Source organism: Mesocricetus auratus, unplaced genomic scaffold, assembly GCF_017639785.1.
Source record: "Mesocricetus auratus isolate SY011 unplaced genomic scaffold, BCM_Maur_2.0 Super-Scaffold_100024, whole genome shotgun sequence".
Lineage (NCBI taxonomy): Eukaryota > Metazoa > Chordata > Mammalia > Rodentia > Cricetidae > Mesocricetus > Mesocricetus auratus.
In genome coordinates, this window is record NW_024429205.1 from 5882777 (window position 1) to 5906030 (window position 23254).

The 23254-nt window shown below is 42.2% G+C and overlaps 1 protein-coding gene across 12 annotated transcripts in view; it reads right to left on the reverse strand.

Moving 5' to 3' along the window:
• Positions 1 to 23254, reverse strand: part of Kidins220 (kinase D interacting substrate 220) — an 82493-nt gene that overhangs the window by 52110 nt on the left and 7129 nt on the right. For 8 of the 12 annotated variants that reach the window (XM_040730833.1, XM_040730832.1, XM_040730830.1 and 5 more), the window contains exons 3-15: positions 21369 to 21467; positions 19811 to 19909; positions 18703 to 18801; positions 17962 to 18063; positions 15175 to 15273; positions 12480 to 12677; positions 10384 to 10482; positions 8776 to 8874; positions 8217 to 8315; positions 5704 to 5881; positions 3877 to 4041; positions 2894 to 3073; positions 2232 to 2397 (exon numbers count right to left, since the gene is read on the reverse strand). In XM_040730833.1, the coding sequence (XP_040586767.1) occupies positions 2232 to 2397; positions 2894 to 3073; positions 3877 to 4041; positions 5704 to 5881; positions 8217 to 8315; positions 8776 to 8874; positions 10384 to 10482; positions 12480 to 12677; positions 15175 to 15273; positions 17962 to 18063; positions 18703 to 18801; positions 19811 to 19909; positions 21369 to 21467 (1682 nt within the window). The remainder of the gene's footprint in view (positions 1 to 2231; positions 2398 to 2893; positions 3074 to 3876; positions 4042 to 5703; positions 5882 to 8216; positions 8316 to 8775; positions 8875 to 10383; positions 10483 to 12479; positions 12678 to 15174; positions 15274 to 17961; positions 18064 to 18702; positions 18802 to 19810; positions 19910 to 21368; positions 21468 to 23254) is intronic. The other 4 variants (XM_040730831.1, XM_040730828.1, XM_040730826.1 and 1 more) reach the window with 1 other exon arrangement.

Here is a 23254-nt window from a genome sequence, read left to right on the forward strand (position 1 = left end):
AAAGGGGAGCGTGACGGCAGAGCTTTGCCTCCTGTCGGCAAGGAGGAGAAAGTACTCTAACACCAGCCGGAGTGTAGAAGCCAGAGCCTTCACTGCAGACAGGAATTCAAGCGAGTGCTCTGCTACAGACTCAGTACTTAAGAGTGCTTGCTGTCCTTTGAGAGGTTGGTTCCCAGCACCACGTGGCAGCTCACAACCACCTGTCACTCCAACTCCAGGGCATCTGCCTCCCTCTTCTAAACGCCACGGCACCACATGCACAGACACACATGAGGCAAAGCACCCATACTCATAAAATAAAACCAATAAATCCTAAAAATTAGTAAAATTACATAAACGTTCCTAATGTCTTCTTTATAGCATTAACATATACCAAGGATTTAGAAATAATTGTAAAATATCCTTTTCAGAGTTGTTCTTCAAAATAATTGACTTTATGACATCTTGAGTCTCTGAACTATTTATTTCTGCATTAATTCATTCTTTCCTTCCATCTCTAAGTTAAAGTCTCACCCAGTAGATAAATTTATCAACCCAGTAGATAAAACATGTTTCAAAATTACAGTCTGGAATGACACTGTACTGACACTAGTTTAGTTGTTCTAATGTCTTCAAAACTATCATCTTATTAATTTAAACTTTTAATTTTCTGTAAAAAATGTCCTCCAATTGTGTTATTCCATATTGTATACTTTCCTTGAAACTTTTCCTTCTTTAAAAAATATTTACTTCATTTTTAGTGTGTGTTTATGTATACATGTTTATGGATGCCTGTAGAGACCAGAAGAGGGTTTCTGATCCCCTGGTGCTGGAGTTAAAAGTGGCTGTGAGTCACCCACTGTAGGTGCTGGGAACAAAACTTAGGCCCACTCCAAGAGCAGCAAGCACTCTTAACCACTGAGCCATCTCTCCAACCTCAACTACTGTAAGACTTCTCAATTTTAAATCTTAAATGCTTAAATTTACATGCTAATTATAACAGTCCCTCACTAGGATCAGTCCAAGTCTCTCATACAAAGTACAAGTACACCTACTTCAATCTCTCGCTTATGGATAATGTCTAACACAATACAGATGCTATGTAAACACCTGGTATGCTGCATTGTTTGGTGGTATCAAGGAGAAATACCCATATTTTCATACTGGTACAATTTTTAAAAGTATTTGTAATCTGGTGCCGGGCGGTGGTGGCGCACGCCTTTAATCCCAGCACTCAGGAGGCAGAGGCAGGCAGATCTCTGTGAGTTCGAGGCTGGGCTGGACCGATAGCCTCCAAAACAATACAGAGAAACCCTGTCTCGAAAAACCAAAAAAAAAAAAAAAAAAAAAAAAAAGTATTTGTAATCCACACTTAGCTGAATCTATAGATGCAGAACCCAGGGATAAATTAGGCTGGCTATGCTTGTAAGTTATCAATCTTTATCTTTCTGCCTATATTGCTAGCATAGTTTTGATGGTTAAAATGACTTGCACTAATCTCAAATTATACATATTTTATCTTATTATAATTTAAAACTTCTTAACCTTTTAAACAGATTTTTAATTCTTTTGGCTAACCCCTATGGGAGCTTTGTGCTATTAATTTTCTAGCTTAAGAAACAAACAAACCTACTTTCATCAAGAACCTTACACCTTTTCTTTATTCCTTAAGTGTCCTTTACCCTTCATATTTTTCTTATCATTTCCTGCTTGGGATGTGCAATAATTTTAGACACATACATCCATGTGCAGAGATGAGGAAAGAGCAGGGTTCCTGGGGGGTTCTGTTCCTTCACGGAGAAGCCAGGCCTTTGGTCCAGACCTCTTCTTACCGCAACTACACCCCAAAGGCCAACAACATCTTTCCAAGGTGTCAGCAAGGATGGAAGTAGAGGCGAGGTATGGCCCCATCATGGAGGGTTGTTCAAGAAAACCCTGGGTTTAAACCCTGGCACTGCTCCCAGAAAAGCCCCAAGTATGGAATAGGTATCAAGGAAGAAGAAGAGGTTTCTGTACAAATAAAAACTGTAAAAGTAATCAGGTTTCTTGAGGGAAAGTGACCTCACCTATGGGAAGGGGGCATACTATGAAGTGTTTCTCAAAGGTACTAAGGCATGCTTTTGTATTGTTTTTTATTATAAAAAAAAGACTAAGGTACCAATATTTGGGGGGGATATGATGCCTTATAAAATTCTTTTAAATCTCTTGTACACCCTTACTGATGTTTCCTCCTGTCAAAGGGACTGACTCACCTCACGGGCAAAGCCTTTGTCGTTTGCTCTGGAAGCTCAGGTGGGTTCACAAACATCAGCCTGAAGAGGAGCTCCAGGTAGCCAATGTGTCTTGCCAGTCTGGTACTGAGGGCCCAGGCCCAGTTCCAACTCTCTCCTTCCCGCCGTCCACCAAAGTAAATGACAACTGAAATGCACAGGTCAAATTAGTCAGGCCACTTGGTTTGTCACAGTCAACTAGCAAGTGAAGGGGAGCTAACCCCGTGTAACTGTGACCATGTAACTATGACCATCCACACTGATTCTTAAATACTCCTCCAAGAATTCCCAAGTAACCTTCTTGGCATGTAGGGGTGTGTGAAACTGGAAAGTATCACATGGCCCATGAATCCTAAGTAAAAGCCAAGCCGTAGAGTCTGGTGGGTAGTCACCACTACTGTAACAGACAGTGTGCCAGTTAATCAGGCCTGCTGCGGTATTAGCAAGCAGGCACAGTGGTCCTTAAAGCTACTCCAGCCAGATTTGAACACTGGTATTCTAACCCAACTTACAAAGGAGCAAAAGATCAATTTTTTCAGCCAATTATGAAAATCAAATAGATTTTTAAGAAATAGATGTTTTAAGTAACACACACTCAATGCTATTCTCCATTTTTGAAAAAGGTTTTAGAAAATCAGACTTACTGAAGAATATATATAAGAGAGCCAGGAAACTCAATGAAACCGCTATGGCAAGATTTGTATCAACTGTAAAAGCAAACACTAGACCCAGCCCCCCACACAGAAGCAGGGTGAGGAACACGATGAGCCATGAGAACTGGAAAAGGGGCTCGATCTGCTGTCCTGCAAAAGTCTTCATCTCATCTGAAAGAGAGTCAATGTCAAGTTTTACTTGTTTTGCTTAGGTGTAACTTTTAACTCATTCTTTAACTTCCCTGTTTTAATATAAGCTTGTACTGGATCCTTAAGTGCCCTGGGTAACCCTGCTGCTTCACCACTTAACCCACCGTTTTCTTTTAGTCAGCCTGAGCACGCGGTCTCCTGGTGCACACCTATCTTCATCCCCCAGTCCCAAAGATGCACAAAACTCTCATGTCCATTATTCTCATCTGTCAAGCTTTTACTGATACTGGGTTTTGTGGTTTGTACGGCATAAAGTATTGCTCACATATGCAAAGACAGAAACAGGACTCCACCTTCAAACTACACATCACCTCCATTCCTCTCACACCCTCAGTCTCCCACTGCAGTTCTCAGAGGTGCATCAAGTATAACAAGAACCACAGTTACTCTTTCTACTAACTTTGAGGTCATTTTATATGCACACTGTAGCCTGTCCTTGAAGAGCCAAAGGTACATGTGTTAGGACAGGGGCAGAGGCCTCTGATAGCAGGAAGGCCTTGATTATCAGCAAGGGCACTTGTTCCTGACTGAGCACAGAGCTCATGGGAGGTCTGCAAACTCACAAGTGTGTGAAGAACCTACTTCATTGCCCACGCACTACCGAGGGCTGTACTGGGGGCTGGCCCGCAACTGGACCTGTTTCAGACAGATAACTCATGGAGGGTGGACTAGAGGGAATGAAATGTCAACCACCCCAGAGGATGCTGTGACTCACTGCACAAGAAAGTGTTGTCTGCGAGGACTGCATTAAAGCATTTCTTTACCTTCTAGTTTCTTGAGTAAGAAAGACTTTCCACTTCCCCACTGTGCATACAACCCCACACAAATGGGCGGCTGCATGGTAGGTTCACTGAGAATGTCTGCCAGGGCACTGCTATACAAATCATAGCCAAGCATGTCGCCGTCTGTTTCCGTAGGAGACAAGTGTCCTGTGATTAGAAGCACACCACACCCTTACATTAACAGTGGCATCACTTAAGAAGGAGCACCGTTCTAAACCACTGTTCATTGGGGGGAGCACCTTATCTTGACCATTTAAGTCTCTGTAAAAACAGCTTCAGAGTCTTACACAGATACTGTATTTTCAGGGACATAATGAATCTATTATAAAATACCTATTACTTAATGATAAGATACATCGTCTTGAAGCACAGCTAAGGAAAACCACTGACAAATTAGACACAATGCTCTCTCCTCTGCCACATGTCACACATCCCAGGGCTACACCATGAGCCTTGGGTCCAATCTTTACAGCTACTGGTGGGAGAAAAGTTCAAGAGACATTTCAACTGCAGAGATATTTTTTAAAAATAGAACATACAGAGCGTTAATGAATATAATAGACAATCAAAGATGGAATAATTCTTGGCAAAAAGATTTAATGACTCAGACACCAATTCTCCCTATGTTAAGGCAATTCAAACAAACAACACCAAAGAGATTTTTTTTAAAGATGGAAAACCAAGATGATGGAAGAGGAGCTAGGGAGATGGCTCAGTGCGATTAGTTTCCTCCTCTCACTGATTACACAAGTTTGGTTCTCAGCATCCATACTGAGCAGCTCAAAATGGCCTATAACCTAGTTCCCAGGGATCCAACATTCTCTTTTGGTTTCCACAGGCGTGCGCGCGTGCACACACGCACACACTCACGCACGCACACACTCACGCACACACATGCATACATATGTACATACACATGCAGCACACATTCATAGACATAATTTTAAAATATTTTCCAAAAGTGTAAGAATAGCTAAGAAGTGTTCAATGTAGAGGGTCATGTGTGTCAACTGAGGACAACTCAGTGGAATCAGCTCTGTGCTTCCACCTGGAACCCGAGTTCCAGGAATCAGGCTCAGGTCACCAGGCTTGACCAGCAGGAGCCTATATCATTTCAAACACCTTACCAGTCCAGAAACAGTTTTTTTTTAATCTTTTTGAGCAGGCGTTGGTGGCCCATGCCTTTAATCCCAGCACTCAGGAGGCAGAGGCAGGTGGATCTCTGTGAGTTCGAGGCCAGCCTGGTCTACAGAGTGAGTTCCAGGACAGCCTACAAAACAATACAGAGAAACCCTGTCTTTTGGAAAACCAAAAGATAAAAAAATTTTTGTTGGTGAGGTGACATATATACATGTAGGCAAAACACTCACAGATAAAATAAAATGAATAAACCTAATAAAAATCTTTTAAAAATCTTTTTTTGGACAAGTGTATTGGACAATTTCTTTTACTTGAAATTCATTATTTAAAAACTCAAGCAGGAGCACTGAGTTGCTTAGAGGTAAAGCTTTTGCCTAGTATTGACAGGGCCCTGGGTTCAACCTCCAGCAAAGCACACATGCACATGCACACAGATACATGGATACACACAGATAAATGCACATACGCACACACACACACACACATGCACACAAACACACATATATATATCACACTGACACACAAACATATACGCACACAGACACACACACACATATATGCACACAGACACACACACATATATGCGCACAGACACACATACATATATCACACAGACAACATATTATTGTGCATGTACAGGCTCAGTCAAGGACAAAACTTATCACTTACTGGCTCCAAATATTTGTGTTAAAATGCTTTTCTGGTGACTGCAGTCAATGTTGTAGGGAGTCTCGCCTGCTTTGTTGGGCCTATAAAGTAGCCGCCCATCTTTGGGGTTCCGTAAAAGAAGTTCCGCCAGTCTCCGGCTCCTCCCTCGGATGGCAACATGCAGGGGAGTGTCACCTTTCTGTAAAATGGCAGCACAAGCTGAACTTCTCATCCGCAGGCCAGCACTAAACAACACTTTTTACACCTCGATAAAGCAGATGATCTAGAGGCTTACGTTTTCATAGATGGTACAAATAAAATATGAATTTGGATCTCTGTGTTCTTACAGTTTCTTTCCCTGACTTTCTACAAGTGCTTCTCAGAAATATTTCCCTCCCGGCTTCTAGAGTGCAGCTTTGTCTCTCCCTGCAGCTCATCTAGAGAGCACAGCGTTTGCACACACGCCTCCCAGGCCAGGGCCCGCTCCTCAGCACCCTTCTTCCATCAGAGCAGTCAGTGTCCAAGGACGGCAGGGCCTTCCTTAACTAACTCATATTCGAGTTCATGGCTTTCTTCGACCAGTTTCAGGTCCCATCCATTGTGATCAGCCCACCAGTCCCTGTCACCCTCGTCAAGCATCTGCTGTCATGGAGTCATTAGATCCCATGAGTCCAGATTGTCCATCATGTCACACCTGTCCTCCGTCACTACAGTATCTCCAGTCTCTTCATCTTCCACCCCTGTCACCAGCTGCCTCCTCTGCTATGAGACTCTGCAATCACCAAAGTATTCACATCCCACACTAAGAAAAACTCCACTCGTGAAGGACCTCTCCAGTGTGCCAAGTACTCTGTCTAGTACTTCATAAACCATCCCCAGGACAAGCAATACGTAAAACGTAGAAATTACCTACCCTGGCAGCTCTGAGACAACACATGAAAGGCCTCACGTCTTTCCCCTGGCCCCTGGGGATGGACCTTATCCAAACTGTTCCTGTCTCATGTTCCTCTCTGTTTCCTTCCTGTGACAAGTAGTACCATAACTGCTGAACTGAGCAAATGTGAAGCACTTCACGTGCTGGGTACTTTGGAAGACACAGAAACAGAAGACAAAATGGTTCTGACTTTATATAGACAATGACATAACAGGAAGAAACTTGATAACCAAGAATAATTATAAACCCAACAGAGTGACACACTCTGAGGGCTGAACTCTGGCCACTTTCAGAGCTCTTCACACTTGAATCTTCATGGCTATCATGCACACACATGTCCTGACCTAGCCCTCACGTTCCCACCCCCATTCTGGAGGTCTTGTCAGATTTTCATCCCACACATCCCAATGGCTGCTGGTCACAGCCCCTGTCTGTCTATCAGTCCTCAAACTCAACACAGCTGAACTACCCAACTCCAATTCACATTCTCAAACCCACGAGAGAGCAAAATACCCTCAGCACACACAATCTCTGAAAAGCACAAGCAAACCCACAAGTATGCTGAAAATAAACACAGAACAACAACAACTAGGTTAGACATCTTTATTTCACAGTTTATTTTTGTGAAATAGCATATGAAAAGCCAACTTCAAGACCCACATAGACATCACTTCAAATACTAAAGGCACAGAGCCCCAGATCAGTGGGCCAGCATTTCACTTCACAGGTGCAAAGGCCCAGGGCTCCAACTGTAGCATCACTGCTAAGAACTCTCACAGCCTCCTCCTTGTACACATACAATTCCCAGTACAATGTGTTCAGTGAACAACTGTTTCCTTACCGTGAGCATCTGTCAGCAACTGTGTGCTGACTGTCTCCCACAGCAACACTCCCAGTAGTATGTGTTCAATGTTTTGGGGTTTTTTTTGCTGTTGTTGCTGTTGTTTTGTTTTATGGTTTTGTTTTGTTTTGGGACAGTGTCTTACTAGCTCTGGCTGACCTAGGAATTCTCTATGTAGACCAGGCTGGCCCCACACTCACAGAAATCCACCTGCCTCTGCCTCCCGAGTGCTGGGATTAGAGATGTGCACCACTGCATTCAGCAGAAGTTTTCAATTTCAAAAGTCTCTTTTAACTTTATGTCCTTCCTAATTAAAACAACTCTTTTACTTTTATTATGTGTCTGTGTGTGGCTAAGTGCATGTGAATGTGTGTCCTCAGGGAAGCAGGAAGAAGGATCAGATATCCTGGAGCTGGAGCTATCAGGCAGTGTGAGCTACCCCATGTGATGCCGGGAACTGGACCATCAATGCCAGTCTACAGTCTACTTGGAGAACACACACTCCCAGCCCGTCTATAGTCTCTGTAGACTTGTGGTAAGCTACTCCTGAGATGTCCTCCTCATGTGGTGGTCAAGGACAGCTGATTACAAGCCACAGAAGGGGAACAGAGAGCACACTAAACCGCTCACTCCACATCATGTGCTGGAACAGAATCCAAGGCCTGCATACAATCCCAGCTCGTCATCTCTGGCCCTCCCCAAATGCGCAGGTCAGGGCACCGCCGTCTCCCCACAGGTGCTCCGCACAGGCGGCCTTACCTTGTCCACGGCAGACACCTTAGCCCCCTTATCCAGCAGCAGCTCCACCACTTCGATATTTCTCATCTTCGTGGCCTTTATCAGTGGTGTCTCGCCATCCTGTGGGCACAGACAAGGTTTAAAGAACAGGGTTTTACTTTACTTTGGTAATTCTATACTCAAATATTCTGAAGAAAACATACTTTACAAACTGACCAGGAGGTGCTTTTCCTTTCCCAACCAGTGATTTGAACAGAAATAACTATATTAGTAAGGCATTTTAACCTTTATATTAGAATTACAAATATATTTTCCCCATAGAACACCTAAACACAACCACCAAAGTCTTGTAGAGTGTCACGGGATTTGAGTGAAGAAGAAATGGCTGATGTGGGGATCCAAGGACAGCTTGTAGAGGCTGCTTAAAGCAGATGTGCTCTGCACTCCAAACAGAGAGTAAAGAACCTAGGGGTAGCAACCTCTTCACAGCTTGTGACTAGCCGAGATGTGCCTTTTGACACAGGGAGTCATTATTGCAACTCTAAAACCATTCAGCTCACAGAACAGAACATCATCTCACCTTCGTGCATATTTCAGTGTCAGGATTGCACTGCAGAATATCTCTCACCATTGTGGCATTTCCCTTTTCAACAGCCCAATACAATGCAGTCTTATTGTCCTGTATAAAGAAAGAAAATCATGTAAGAGGCAGTATCAAAAAACTGCTCTTTAGGAATGTAAAGAGGTAGGAGGTAATATCAATCTACACGACTCCTAGGATTTACTTTTAAGAAACTCTTTATGAAAGGGTCTGAGAAAGACTTAGTACTATGTAAGTAAGAGGTGGCAGTCACAGAGCTGCTAAGTCGTGCTCTGCTCTGTTTCTGTGCAGCAGAGGTGGAGCCCAGGACCACACATCCTACACAGGCACTAGATCACTGTGCCACATCCACATCCCTGAAACACACTTGTGTGATGCAATCAGATTTCAGGAAGAGAAAACAGGTTAGAGGTCACTGACACCTGAACTCTGTTCTTTTGAACAAGTCATTATTAAACATGCTGAGCCAGGTAATGGTATATGTGTCCCCCTGTCCTGATGATGGTGAGTAGGAATGTGTTCTAACAATGCAGGCATTACTGTTTGTCGCTCTCTTAACAGACCCACAAGTACCCTATACTGCTTGAACAGATCCTTCGGCAACCTGTCTGGCTCCTCTGATTCACTCAGACCTGGGAAGCAGAGCTAGAGAGCATCAATTAAAACTGACTAAAAATAGATGCGCAAGAATGACAGACACACAGCAATCCGTGGCCTAAAACAGGTGATCCAGGAACCATCTGTTAGTGAAAATCCACCTTTAACTGAGGAGACGACTCCTGTAGCTGCCACCCTAGATTTCCTATGTCAATATGTCCCTAAGGGAGTGCCTAGCCTAAGAAATGTGCCTGAGCTGCCCAGCTCTTAGTGAACCACACTCATCCCCAGCTCTTAGTGAACCACACTCATCCCCAGCTCTTAGTGGACCACACTCATCCCCAGCTCTTCTCACTCTGTCGACATCTCTTTCCCCCACCACCAGCGGCAGACTCACTTTCCGTAGTCATGTAGTCTTCTGCTCCCACAGTCACCGCTGTGCCTCCCTGAAGCCCTCTGCCTTCCTTTCTCCCACCTGCTGAAACTCAGTCCATTGTCAAATGTAACTCCAATTCCACCTGCCAGTGAAGGCTTTCCTTTCTTTCCTTTTTCTACATCAATGCTCACTTTAATTTAAAAGGTGGTACACACACACTTATCTAGAAACTCGGAGACCAGAAGAGGGTGTCAGATCCCTTGGAGCTGGAGTTAAGGCAGGCTGTGAGCCACCCATCATGGATGCTGGGAACTGAACCCCAGTCCTCTCCAAGAACAGCAAGTATCCTTGACACTTCCAGGCCTTGTTTTATTTTTTGAGGAGGATTTTCACTACACAGTTGAGAATGTTGTGAAGCATTTTTACTTGTATTTGAATTTAAGTGACCATTAATTCTGGAACTTTAGAATAGTGCCAATAAAACATAACAACATAAAACATAATACACAAGCAATGCATTAGGACATATATTTATCTCCACAGAAATTAGGAGAAGAGACATCTTGACTACTTGACACATGTGTTCATAGTACCCACAGTCTGAGCGCACATACCTGCCCTCTGATGTCTATATCAGCATATTTTTGGAGGAGTGCTCGAACAATTTCAACATGACCACCTCTAACAGCACCAATCAATACAGTATCCCCACTCTGCAAGGGCAAAAAACAAGGTCAGAATATACATGTTCTGAAATTAAGGTTACTCACTTATTAATACAGTAGATTTGTTCTAAAAACCTCTTTGAAAAAGAGCATCACTAAAGTGAGATTTTAAACTAACTGGCACTATCTGATACTAGCAACCCTCTAAATAAGAGAGAGAGGACGTTAGTCCTTAGAATGAGGACTCATGATGTCCCATGATAGAAACTTAAAAGACAAATTACTCAGATGGAATCTCGTCTCTTTGAAGGTAATTTCCTATCACACAGATTATTGAAATCACAGGACACTGGCTGGCAGTTACATAATAGATCCCCTTCAAAGACTATCGTGTCACAAAAGTAACAGGTTCTAAATTGGGAGCACAGAGCTGGCATGCTGTCATGCCTCTAAAGCACAGCAAGGGCTGGTCCCAGAGCAGTGTCAGTGGATACAGCCAGTGGACAGCCACAAGCTAAGAGCACACAGACATCATTATCTTTCTGCACAAGAACTGAACAAGGTAAATGCCTCACAAGCACACTTCCTCAGATGACATTCAACCAGCAACAGTCATTTGAACCAGTTTTCCACACTTCAGACTCATTTTACCATGGGCTCAAGTATCTGTTATTTCATTGGTAAATGGTAGCTCAGCTGTAGATGTCTGTGTTAAGTCAGCCCATGAGCTATTGCTAGCTTTGGTTCTGAGGCCCCAACGTGCTACACATCAACTACTCCTCAAGGGCTACAGGTTAGCACTGGGGTGCAGTATCTTTGCTGCCCCACTAACAGCTTAAATAAACCCAGTTCTAGTCTGGTAAGCGATGGTGTGGGTGGGAACCAGTAAATTGATAAGGAGCCCATTTCTCTGTTCCAGTGTGCCAGGCAACATTCTAAACTGGAAACAAGATAGACAAGGTCCCAGGTCTAAGAAAATTTACAGTCTAACAAAGAAAGACAACATATACTTAAATAAATAAACCAAGACAAACACTATACAGACAGAATAACATATCCCATCAAAAGTAACTGGGTAGTCCCTTTGGACTGAATAGCTAAAGATGACCTTTCAGACTAGGCAGATGTAACTCGAGGAAAAATGACAAACAGGAGCCACCATGTGCAGATAGCATTCTCGACTAAGGGCACACATAGCAGGTGCACATGACCCTACCCCACAGCAGGGTAAGATCAGCGTGCACATGAAACACAAGGGACTTATTAGGGCTTCAACCCCCTAAATGGGACAGTGTGACATAAAATTAGGACAAGGACTCAAGTAACGGCAGTAGCATGCAGGGCCTGTAAACTAAAACTGGAATATGTATCCAAAGTGTATGAGAAAGCCTTGGATGGCTTCAACAAAGAAGTGCATTCATTCAACAGCACGCAGACAGAAAGCAGAGGCATCAGAGAAGTCTGCTATGATTCCTTTAACAGGAGAGAGTGGCTTAGGCCAGGGAGGGCAAGTTTTACGTGAGTCAACAGAATGGCGTGGGGTAGGTAAAGAAAAGGTAAAGCAGGGAGTGGGGAGTACCATTTACTGAGATGGAGAAAACTGAGGGTATTTAAATAAAAACAAAAACCCCGCTTCCATTTTATTTTGCTGTAAGTTTAAAAAGCTTACTAAATATACATTCAAGTGGAGAGTTCTAAACATATTTGTGTAACTTCAGGGAAGAAGTCAAGCAAAAGTAAAAAAATCTTAAGTATAATTAATGTAGTTATTTAAGTCCTGTGACAATGAGTAACACCAACCATGAAAAACACCTACAGGGATAGTCATCAAAGAGACTACAAATTAATCACATGTGTGACATTTCCTGCAACAAAATTGACAAAAATAAACAAGACCTGGAAATTTTAACTTAATAGTTTCAAAGGCAGAAATAACTCCTCTCTTAAAACAAGCTCATGCCCTATGTGAAGACTTGGTGATGAGTACAGTTATTGAGTTTCCTGTCTACTTCACGGCCACAGACGAGCCTAAGAGGGTTCCCTACCCTGTCAGGTATGTTCACGTATGTCCCAGCATCCAGCAGGTCCTGTACAATCTCTGTGTGTCCCTCCTTTGACGCAATCATCAAAGCAGTGTTCCCATCCTTGTCAGTCAGGTTTACATTCGGATTCCTCTTCAAAATCTCTTTCACTGACTGTGTGTAGCCACCTTTCACTGCCACAATAAGTGCAGTCATCGAGTTCTTCAAAGGAAAACAAAGAAATTAGTATGTTCTAGAAAGCATATTATGCCATATCAGAAAATGATTTTCCATTATCAACAGTTGGAGGGGGCAGCGAGCTGGCTCAGTGGTTAAAAGTATCTGCTGCTCTTCCAGAGGACTGGGTGACTCAAAACCATCTGTAGCTCCTGCTCCAGGGAATCTGCTGCCCTTTTATGGCCTCTGCAGGCACTCCCACTCATATGCATATATCCAAAAGCAAACACAGGCACATAATTTTTAAAATATAATCAAATTTTAACAGTTGGTGGTGCTGGCCTATAATCCAGGGCCCTGAGCATGCTAGGTGAGGGCTCTACCACTATAATGATCCTCCAGCCGTTAAAAGTCATTTCCAATTGGGCCAGCAAGAAGGCTTAGCTTATAGAGACACTTGCCGCCAAGCCTGATGACCTGTTTGATCCTTAGGACCCACGTGTGCAGTGGCATATATGTGCCCCCTTCCAAAAAATAAATAAATAAACAAATGTATTACATTTTAAAGTTAGTTCTGACAAATGCCAACATAAACAACCAGACATATGCCAAAAGTGGCAGGAGGCATATGCTCAGGTTTCAAAACGAATTGTTCTTCCTACTTTTTTCTCCGTGCCTGTGCATGCGCTTATGTGGACATGTGGAGGTCAAATCATAGGAATTCATCTTCTCTTTGCACCACGTGGATCCCGAGGACGGAACTCAGTCACCAGGCTTAGCAGCAAACACTTTATCCACTGAGCCACTGAGCCATCCTGTATTTTCAGTTTTCAAAGATACACTACTTCTGTTGAGTCATTAGACTATCCGGAGGTTCAGTTCTTTCGATGATAATGCACTCACTTACAGGGAACAAACCCTTTACACATGTAACAAGGTTGAAAAAATGACTCAAAACTCAACACTTTCCTATTTAAATAATCCAGAGTAAAATGGACCAAACTTGAAACTAAGAGTTTTTTATGGTAAAATGTTTAGGGAAAACTACAAATGATGAATTAAGAGCTAGAGCCTATCTCAATAAAAGTTTAATAAATGGCCGGGCGGTGGTGGCGCACGCCTTTAATCCCAGCACTCCGGAGGCAGAGGCAGGCAGATCTCTGTGAGTTTGAGGCAGGGCTGGACAGATAGCCTCCAAAACAATACAGAGAAACCCTGTCTCGTAAAAACCAAAAAAAAAAAAAAAGTTTAATAAATGATCTTTAATAGTGCTTAAAAGATCGTTAACATATTCTAAGTAGCCCTTTAAAATACTGGACACGTTTCTCACATATTAAAACAGAATTGTTCATCATCGAATTGTCACAATAGTAAGCTGCTAGTGTACTTGGTAACTCAGGAGAGAGGCCAGTGGACCTGGGACCTGCTATAGCTCCAGCAGGATGAACAGTGCCTTGAAGGCCATCATGGAAGAGAGGACACGCTGAACACCATTGCTCTAGGATATAAGTTATACCATTTAACGTGGCCGGAGGTGTCCACAGATTTGGTGTTAATCTCCTCTCAGACTCCGTCATGAGCTGTTTGACATAAGATAATAATCACACAAGTAATAGTCCTCGGTACTTTAAAAGTGCTTGCTGCACACGAACATTAGTTTCTGAAACATTCTTGGACCTCTAAGAAAAAGCTATCTGTGAGGTTCCTTGCAGCTCTCCGGTACTCTTGGCACACGTGAGGCACACAGTTGGTGCTCAATAATGAATTAATAACTGGTAGTCAGTTAGACTGGACCAATTTTTAACTGTAATGGTTCACGTCTGACGTCCTTAACTGTTTACTAGACAAGAACAATACCTTACAGCAAAGAGCCTTTTAAGGCATTTTAATAGAGCATGTTTTCCTGCAATTATCACTAAAAACCAGCTTGGCATGGTGGCACATGACTTTTGTTCTAGTTGGGAGGCAGAGGCAGGAGGAGCTCTGTGAATTCAAAGTCAGTCAGATCTACATTGCAAGTTCCAGGCCAGTCAGGATGCATACTTAGATGCTATCTCAAAAAAAATTTTTAAACATTAAAAAAGTGAAAAAAGGGCGGGGGGCTACTTGACCTGAAGATTTATTTATTTAATTAATTATTTGGTTTTTCAAGATATGGCTTCTCTGTGTAGCTTTGTAGACCAGGTTGGCCTCAAACTCACAGAGATCTGCCTGCCTCTGCCTCTGCCTCCCGAGTGCTGGGATTAAAGGCATGGGCCACCACCACCCGGCTTGACCTGAAGAATTATTGAAAATTATTCTTCATGGTGTCAGTTTCCCAAAATGTATGTACAAATATGTATTATTACAACAAGCTTATTTCCAAAGTCAGTATCACTTAAGGAGCCCCAGCACTTGGCAGCAAATGCAGGAAAGCCTGGGCTACACAGCAAAGTCCTATCTCAAAACTAGAAACAAAAATCCATTTAAGAACTCCAGGGAAATTTTTCTAGGCTTGTAATTATTCCCTCTATTAGAAGGCTAAGAGAGGAGAGGTACTTACGGCTCCTTCTTGATCAACATCGGCTCCCATGGCCAACAAATGCTTCACACATTCCAAATGACCTTTTCGGGCAGCCCACACCAAAGGGGTTGTTCCATACTGTTAACACAGGCAACGAACTCGAAATTACCTTTGGACACATACTAAAGGAAAGCAGCTCATAATGAAGCTATATTTTGAGTATTCTTAGATAAGTATTTATATGGGTCATAATTTCAGTCCCAGATAAAAATCTATGTCTCTCATCCTTTTGTCCTGAGTAGTTAGTTATTTTGTATGAAATGTCTTTTAGTCAACTTTATTTAGCTTTTCTAATCAAGATAATCTTTCTACCATAGTCATACAGTTCATAATTTTCAATAGGTATTCACTGTTTCCTATATTTTATGATATAATGTGAAGCCTAATGGTGTAAAAGTTAGCAACCAAGTATCAAGAGCAGCTCAGACAACTTCACATAGTTAAAGTGCTTAGTCTGTATAACAGAGTAAGCCCAGTTCACAGGATCACATTTTCACACAAGAAAGTGAGGCCCCAAACCAGGTCAAAGTCACAAAGTTATTAAGATAGTAGTAGAAAAAGCCAGGAAGTGGTGGCACATTCCTTTAATCCTAGGACTTGAATGGCAGAGGCAGGAGAATTTCTGAGTCCAAAGCCAGCCTGCTCTACAGAGAAGTTCCAAGACAGCAAGAGTTACACAGAGAAACCCTATCTCAAAAAACAAACAAACCAAAAAAAAAAAAAAAAGAGGTAGGAAAATACCCACAGAACCACCAGCTTCCTGATCTGCACTCTTAACCCTAACCCAATCAACCTGTCTCCTTGACACCACAGCCCAGAAACTTCTCAAAAGCACCTTCTATGGAAGATGGTCAGAAAGCACCAAGAACTAACAATCAGACACAAAAGGAATGCTGTTCAGTCAACAGATGGGAATACCCAAAGTGTCATTCATGTACATGAAAACTCAAACACAGTTATAAACATTTAATAAAACCTGACAGCCTGCCTGTCCAGCACGCTAAAAGAAAACTATTATTCCACATTGCCAATACAATAAGAAGTCACTAGTCTCCATGACTGTAAATGTGTAAAATGTGGTTAGTGTAACTAAGAAACTGGATTTTTTACTTTTACTTAATTTTAAATAAAATCTAAACAGCTCTATGTAGCTAGTCTCTATGAATGACATCAGACACCCTTGCAAGCACACTCTTGGGAACTGTACCCCTGAGAACCTTTGATAGTTGGGTCCCTGTGGCAGACAAACAAGGATGTGAGTACAGCAAGGGGCAGCAGAAACCAACCAAAAGGTGGAATGATGTGAAGGGAAGAGCTGAGATAGATGGATAAGGGATGCAGGATAAAGGCTCCAATTTCACTGCAGCGTCTGCAGTGTTCCCAGCTTCCTTCCTGCCTTGTAGGTAACGTCGGTGAAGTGCCTTCTCTACCCCACAACACAATACCCTTAGCCATCCTGAAGGATCGCAGACACACACATTCACTACTCATCAGGACCTCCTAACTGTATGAATCAGACATAGGTTCTCATCCCTTGAGCACCTACTGCATTTGTTACCTTCTGAGAGAACGATATTCAAGAGTATAGGCTCGCATGTCTGTTCTTTCTCCTTCCATCGCACTAGCCAGCTCACCCCGACTCTAAGGAGCAGACAATCTCACTGATACCTTTACAAGGAACTCCTGCTTGTAGGAATGCCCTTGCCTTGCTTCCTGTCTGCTCCACATGACTCTTCAGTTAGCTCTCAACCACTTCAATAAATCTCTTACCTTTTCTCAAGTTCAAATTCTTATCTTTCCCCCTAAACAGAATCCTTTTGTGTGCATGTTTCCCATAGTCTCTGCACATAATCCAGGCAGGCTTTGGCGAGTGGTCCTCCTGAGGGCCAGCCTCCCACACTCCAAATCTTAGCTCCCTCTTTCACAAGGACATTACTCAACTGTTCCCCCTCCTATCACATCATTTCCTCCTGCTCCTCCCTTCCTCTTAGGTCTCTGGTTCAAGTCCTGACAGCTTAGGCTTCCAAAACTCAGCTGAGGAAATGCCTTCTTGAGATCCAGCTGTAAGGCATCTTCTCATTGAGTAATCAAGGAGGAAGGGCCCAGTCCATGGTGGGCTGCTGGACCTGAATTCTCTAAGAAAGCAGGCAGAGAAAGTTATGAGGAGCAAGCCAGTAAGCAGCACCCTCCATGGTCTCTGAATAAACTTCTGCCTCCAGGTTCCTGCCCTGCTTGAGTTCCTGTGCTGACTTCCTTTGGCAATGAACAGCAATGAAGTGTAAGCTAAACAAACCCTTTCCTCCCCAACTTGCTCTTTGGTGATGGTGTTTCACTGTAGCAATAGACACCCTGACTAAGACACCAGCTTTCCCAGAAGCCTTCCCTCTTAAAAGCCCATCATTACTTCAAATGTAACTTGCAACCATTATTTCCCATCACCACACCACCAGTTTTCGAACTCTAAGCATTAGAGAGAAACAAACTTGAATTTTAAGATAATTTTCACACAAACAAAGCATACAAGATTGAAAGTAGAAGGAAGAGCTAGAATAGAAAACTTCAAACAACAAAGACACCAGTCCATTATCCCTGTCATTTAGAGAATAATGAATTTGATCTAATAAATATCAAGAGAACACTTAGTCCACAACGTGAACAGAGGACCCATCTATAAGTTATGCATCTATAAAAATGTTAGAGGACAAAAGTAAGATACATCAGAGAAGTTTATAACAGGGACATTCCATGTGACAGACTCTAACTCACCTTGTCAGAGCAGTTGACTTTTGCACCATTCTGCAGCAGAAGATGCACTATGTCGGCATGGCCTCTGCCTGCTGCCCAAATGATGGGGTAGACACTGTACTGCTGGGATACACAGGCGCACACAGGACGGAGGAAGAAGAGAGTCTTTTAGATGGATGTTTGCAATACAAATTCACCAAGCAAATATCATCAGAATTAACACAAAGTCATGTTTTTTTAATCAAGTTAGAGACCATTCTCCATTTTAAAAACACAAATATTCATAATACATAATTAAGACTAAGAAGTGTTAAGCATTAAATACACAAGTTATCAATGCATTCATTTCTGCAGAGTTAACACATTTATGGTGATCAGCCAATAGGCAAGATTAATAAGCAGAAAAAAGCATGTACAGAAATGTACAGGATGTACAGAAAATGGTATGGCTTCTTGATAAACATCTTTTCAAGAAACTCAGAGAAAGAATGCACCCATGGTAAGATAACCAAGGAATTCACAACTTCCTTTTGAAATGCTACACAATGACGGTTAACTTTTGAGTTCAAAGACTTGCTTTTTCACTAGAAAAACTGAGAAAGAGCAATGTATAAAATCTTCATTGGGTCTTAGAATGCATTCTATCTGATACTCAGTATGATCTAAAAAATCTCTACCCACTATGAAATATAAAAAGTCTGCAGCATTCTGTAAGAAAACTTACCATTTACATTACAATTTCACTTTTTTGTTAATGCTTACCAAACCGGTGACATTTGGGTTGGCATTGTGAGAAAGAAGCAACTGGACAACATCAGTCCTGCCTTTGTAGCACGCCCACATGAGAGCTGTCCATCCCCCCTAAAGACAAAGTGGTGAGTGAAACTGTATCATCACCAAGCAAGGAATGTCTTTAACCTGGTCCTCCACTCACATCTCTATGACTGCACTGTTTCATTAAGACAATGATCTTGAATCCTAAGCTCCTCAGAAATACACACCAGAACACGAACTGGATAAAACCTGCATCTACAATGACCACTGCAAAGTCTGTGTAGTAAATGTCACAAACTGAATTAGGGACACTCTTGCTTCTAAGAATCACAGAGTGCCTAGAAGGGGGCAGGGTCATAATACTTAGAGGCATTTCACATCCAAACTAAGTACAGTAGTATCTTCCTAGGTTTTCGAATGTAAAGCCCTTGTGTGGCACAATATACTACAAAGAGAAAGACAGACAGCTGCAGTGTCTTTCAAACTTAAACCACATGTACTTCATGAACCCCATCAGCCAAGTGATGTGTGCTGTATATGCCAAGGCAAATGACTTCCTGCTTGCTTGTACTGTTAAGACTGACTTCTTAAAAGGTTAAATGTCTTACAAAATAGACAGAGATGATCCCTTTTCTCACTTTTATGCCTTACTCAGATCCTGATCAAACAGGAGGTACATGACAACTATGGGCCACATCCTACGAGAACTGTAGTGCTCACGGACAGCAGCCTGGACAGATCTCACACACACACACACACACACACACACACACACACACACACACCAAACATTCCAGAGACTATAACTTACCCAGAACATTTAAAACTATCTGACATACATCTTAAAGTCTGATCCAAATGAAATACATTTTTTTAAGTATTATGACCTAGAAAACTTTTCATTTTTCAGTAAAGCTGATGATGGCTATTCTAAACAGGAAGACACTATAACACCAGCATGTAAAACACTCGTCACTCCAAGTCATAAAACAAAAGGACCCTATCTTAAAAGCAAAGCACAAACAAGTTTCCTGCATCTTCATCTCTGTCAGTGACTTTCAGCTAACTGATGCTGCCCTGCAGAAAATGCACGTACCATGTCACGGTGCTCCAGATTGGCCCCACTCTTAAGCAGTTCCTCCACGATGTGGATGTGCCCCTCTTTAGATGCGGATATAAGTGCTGTCCAGTTGTCCTTCAAAGTAATCAAAATGGCACGTTTCAGAATAAGAAACAACATTCCAAAGTGAGGGATATGCTTAAATTTACATGCCAAATGACCGTCCAAACTGAAGTGACGTGAGTCATGCTAAGCCTCCGTGGAACAACACGGAAGCTGTCTTTAAGACTTTACCTGCCTATATCAGAACTGTCACTGGCCTGCATCAGGAATGTCACTGGTCTGTGTCAGGACTGTCGCCTGCCAGTGTCAGGACTAATGGCACAGAGAGCAGTGTCACAGGTGCTAGCTGAGGCCTCTCCCTGAACTTCTCATTGTTGTAGAAGGGAGAGAAGCTGACCACCAAAACCTCTTTAATTTGTAGTTCAAATTAAAGAGCCTGCACCCGGTGTGTGGACACATGTACACCGTATTAAAGTACAGCGGCTGCAAGTGGGGAGACTAGAAATATTGTGACAAAGAACTGTTCTCTCTTGTTTTGTAAATAAAGAGCAGAACTGTCCTAACTTTTATTTAGGACAGCAGTTCTCAACCTGTGGGTCACAATCCCTTTGGCAAACTTATAATCTCCAAAAATAATTACAGTACGATTCATAACAGTAGCAAAATTATAGATATGAAATAGCAACAAAAATAATTGTATGGTTGGGGGTCACCACAACATGAGGAACTGTATTAAAGGGTCACACAGCATTAGGAAGGTTGAGAACCACTGCTTTAGGGAGTGAATTAGTTCAAATGATCACACCAAGGGTAGTGGCACATGCTTTTCATCCCAGCCCTGGAGAGGCAGAGGAAGGTCTACACAGTGACTCTGTCTTAAAAACAAAAAATTCAAATGGTTACTAAAGCAGAAGAATGCAGCTGTATGATCCTGAAAGTAATTGTAAGAACACTGGGAAACCCAAAAGAAACAGGATGGTGATTTGTACCTCATAGGCAGCATCAGAATGGGCCATTATCAAGAATAACACCATCTATAAGTTACAATTTCAGAGTCACTTAACAGCACAGCTCATATACAGAAATACTCAAAGACACTTGATTAACAGAGATGAGCTTCAGGGGTGCCACATACACAGGGAAAAACAAAAAGGACATGGAATACTTGGTTGTAAGCAAAAAATTCTCTCCTGATTAAAACAACAAACAAACGAAAATGATGTAGCACATTAGACATAGGTGAGATATATCTCAGAGCACTTTAAAAATATTTATTTATTTATCTATCTATCATCTATATCTATCTATCTATTTATTGGCATGTTGCTGTGACTAGCCTGGAATTCTCTGTGTAGACCAGGCTGGCCTGGAACTCAGACACCTGCCTGCTTCTGCCTCCCGAGTGCTGGGATTGGGATTAAAGATGTAAACTACCATATCCAGCCCTCAAAGTACAATTTTTAATCATCATTCCTTAACCATCTTTATGAACAAACTAAGGCAGGACTAATGAGTAGATTATTATGCCTACCAGATCTTCCAGGTTGCAGTTGGCTCCATTCTTAATCAGCTCTTTCACTATCTCCACATTGCCCTGTTCAGCAGCTATCATCAGGGGAGTCTGGCCGCACTGTACAACAAACAGGACAGCGAGCTTAGCAACATGGTGTGCTCTCACGCCAACACTGACAAGCACCACTCACCTTTTCACATAGTATGCAGAGCCCCGATATGTTTCCTGTATTTCTGTAATTCATCAGCAGCTTTGAGCCTATAGACTCAGTTTGCTGATGATCTAAAAGTCATAAACTAGTTATGGGATATAGCTTAGTGATGAGCATTTTCCTCAAATGTACAAGACCCTGCATTCACTCTCCAGAAAAATAAATGCGGATCATAGCCACTAGAAATGTGACTTTCTGGGCTGGAGAGATGGCTTAATAGTTATGAATATGACTGCTCTTCCAGAGGACCCGGATTCAATTGCCAGCATCCACATGGCAGCTTATAATTGTCTGCAACTCCAGTTCCAGGGACCAGACACCCATGGCAAAACACCAATGCACATAAAAAATAAGTAAACTAAAAAAAAAGAAATGTAATTTTTCCCCCATAACATTAATAATCTGTTTTAGATACTATGAGTTCATTCAGAATTACCAAACAAATGCTACTATAAGGATAATGTAAGTAAAGAGTTAAACATAATTACTGGTTTAAACAAAATAAACACAGGCATTCTTATAATGAGGGACAATAAATTATATGTGATGGCCACATCGATCATTAGGGATTGAGGTATCATGTATAAACAGATTTTCCAAGTAGAAAAGTTTATCATTTGAACATTAAATTTGATCAGCAACGGTTCTAAAAAGCAATGTGCAACATGACCTCACAGAAACTGGCAGCATGTACTAGACCTGCACAGGTTCAAGACAACTGGGGTCACAGAACTAAGAGAGCAAAGTAGACAGAGCTCTCACCTCTAACTAAGAAGACATCTACAATTGGTACCAGACGGCAAAGGGAAAACCAATTTTATTCCATGGCGTGTCACTGGATCTACTGACCTAACTCTAGGCAAGCTGCATACCCAGGTGGACTTGGCCAACACAAAGTTAGCTCAATGGTATTTTGTGGACTTTTTGTCCAGTCTCAATACTCCCTACCACCCAGCCCTCCTCCACTCCAAGGAAAGGTGACCTTGCTCTCCAAGATGGAACTAGTCATAAACTGAGACTTATCTAGTTTATAAACAAAACAAAAGAGGCAAAGAACCCAGAGTCAGTGATTGTGCACACATATATATTATTTTATTTCGCTGATATAATATGTAAGAATCCTTTTCAGGAATGATGACCAAGGGCTGTGGAGACCTGAGTCAGAGTCTCAGGACCTATATAGTGGAAGGAGAGAACCAAATTCTCAGTCTGTCTTAGGATTCCCACGTGGGTAACATGGCACACGCGGGCACGCACACACACACACACACACACACACACACACATACACACACAATAAATAAAATGTAATAAAGATGATAAGCTAAACACAGTAAGATGAAGAGCTTAAATACTCTAAAGACAAGAAAGAAGGGAAAACTCTAACACTATGTGAAACTCTGGATTATTCTTAGTCCTGTTGAACACAGGGCCTCCTCGCTCATGCCAGGGAAGCATCCTACTAAATAGCTACACCTCCCAGGCCAACAGTTTAAAATAATAATGATGATTTTTGTTTGCTTTTGGGGAAAGGTAAATGAGTATATAGCCTAACTATCTGAAACTTACTAAACCAGACAAAGATCTGCCTGCCTGTGACTCCTGCGTGCTGAGATTAAAGGAGTTCACCGCCATATCCTGTTCCAAGATTAAATTTTATGAGAAAAGATGGCTCAGTGGATGAAGGTACTTG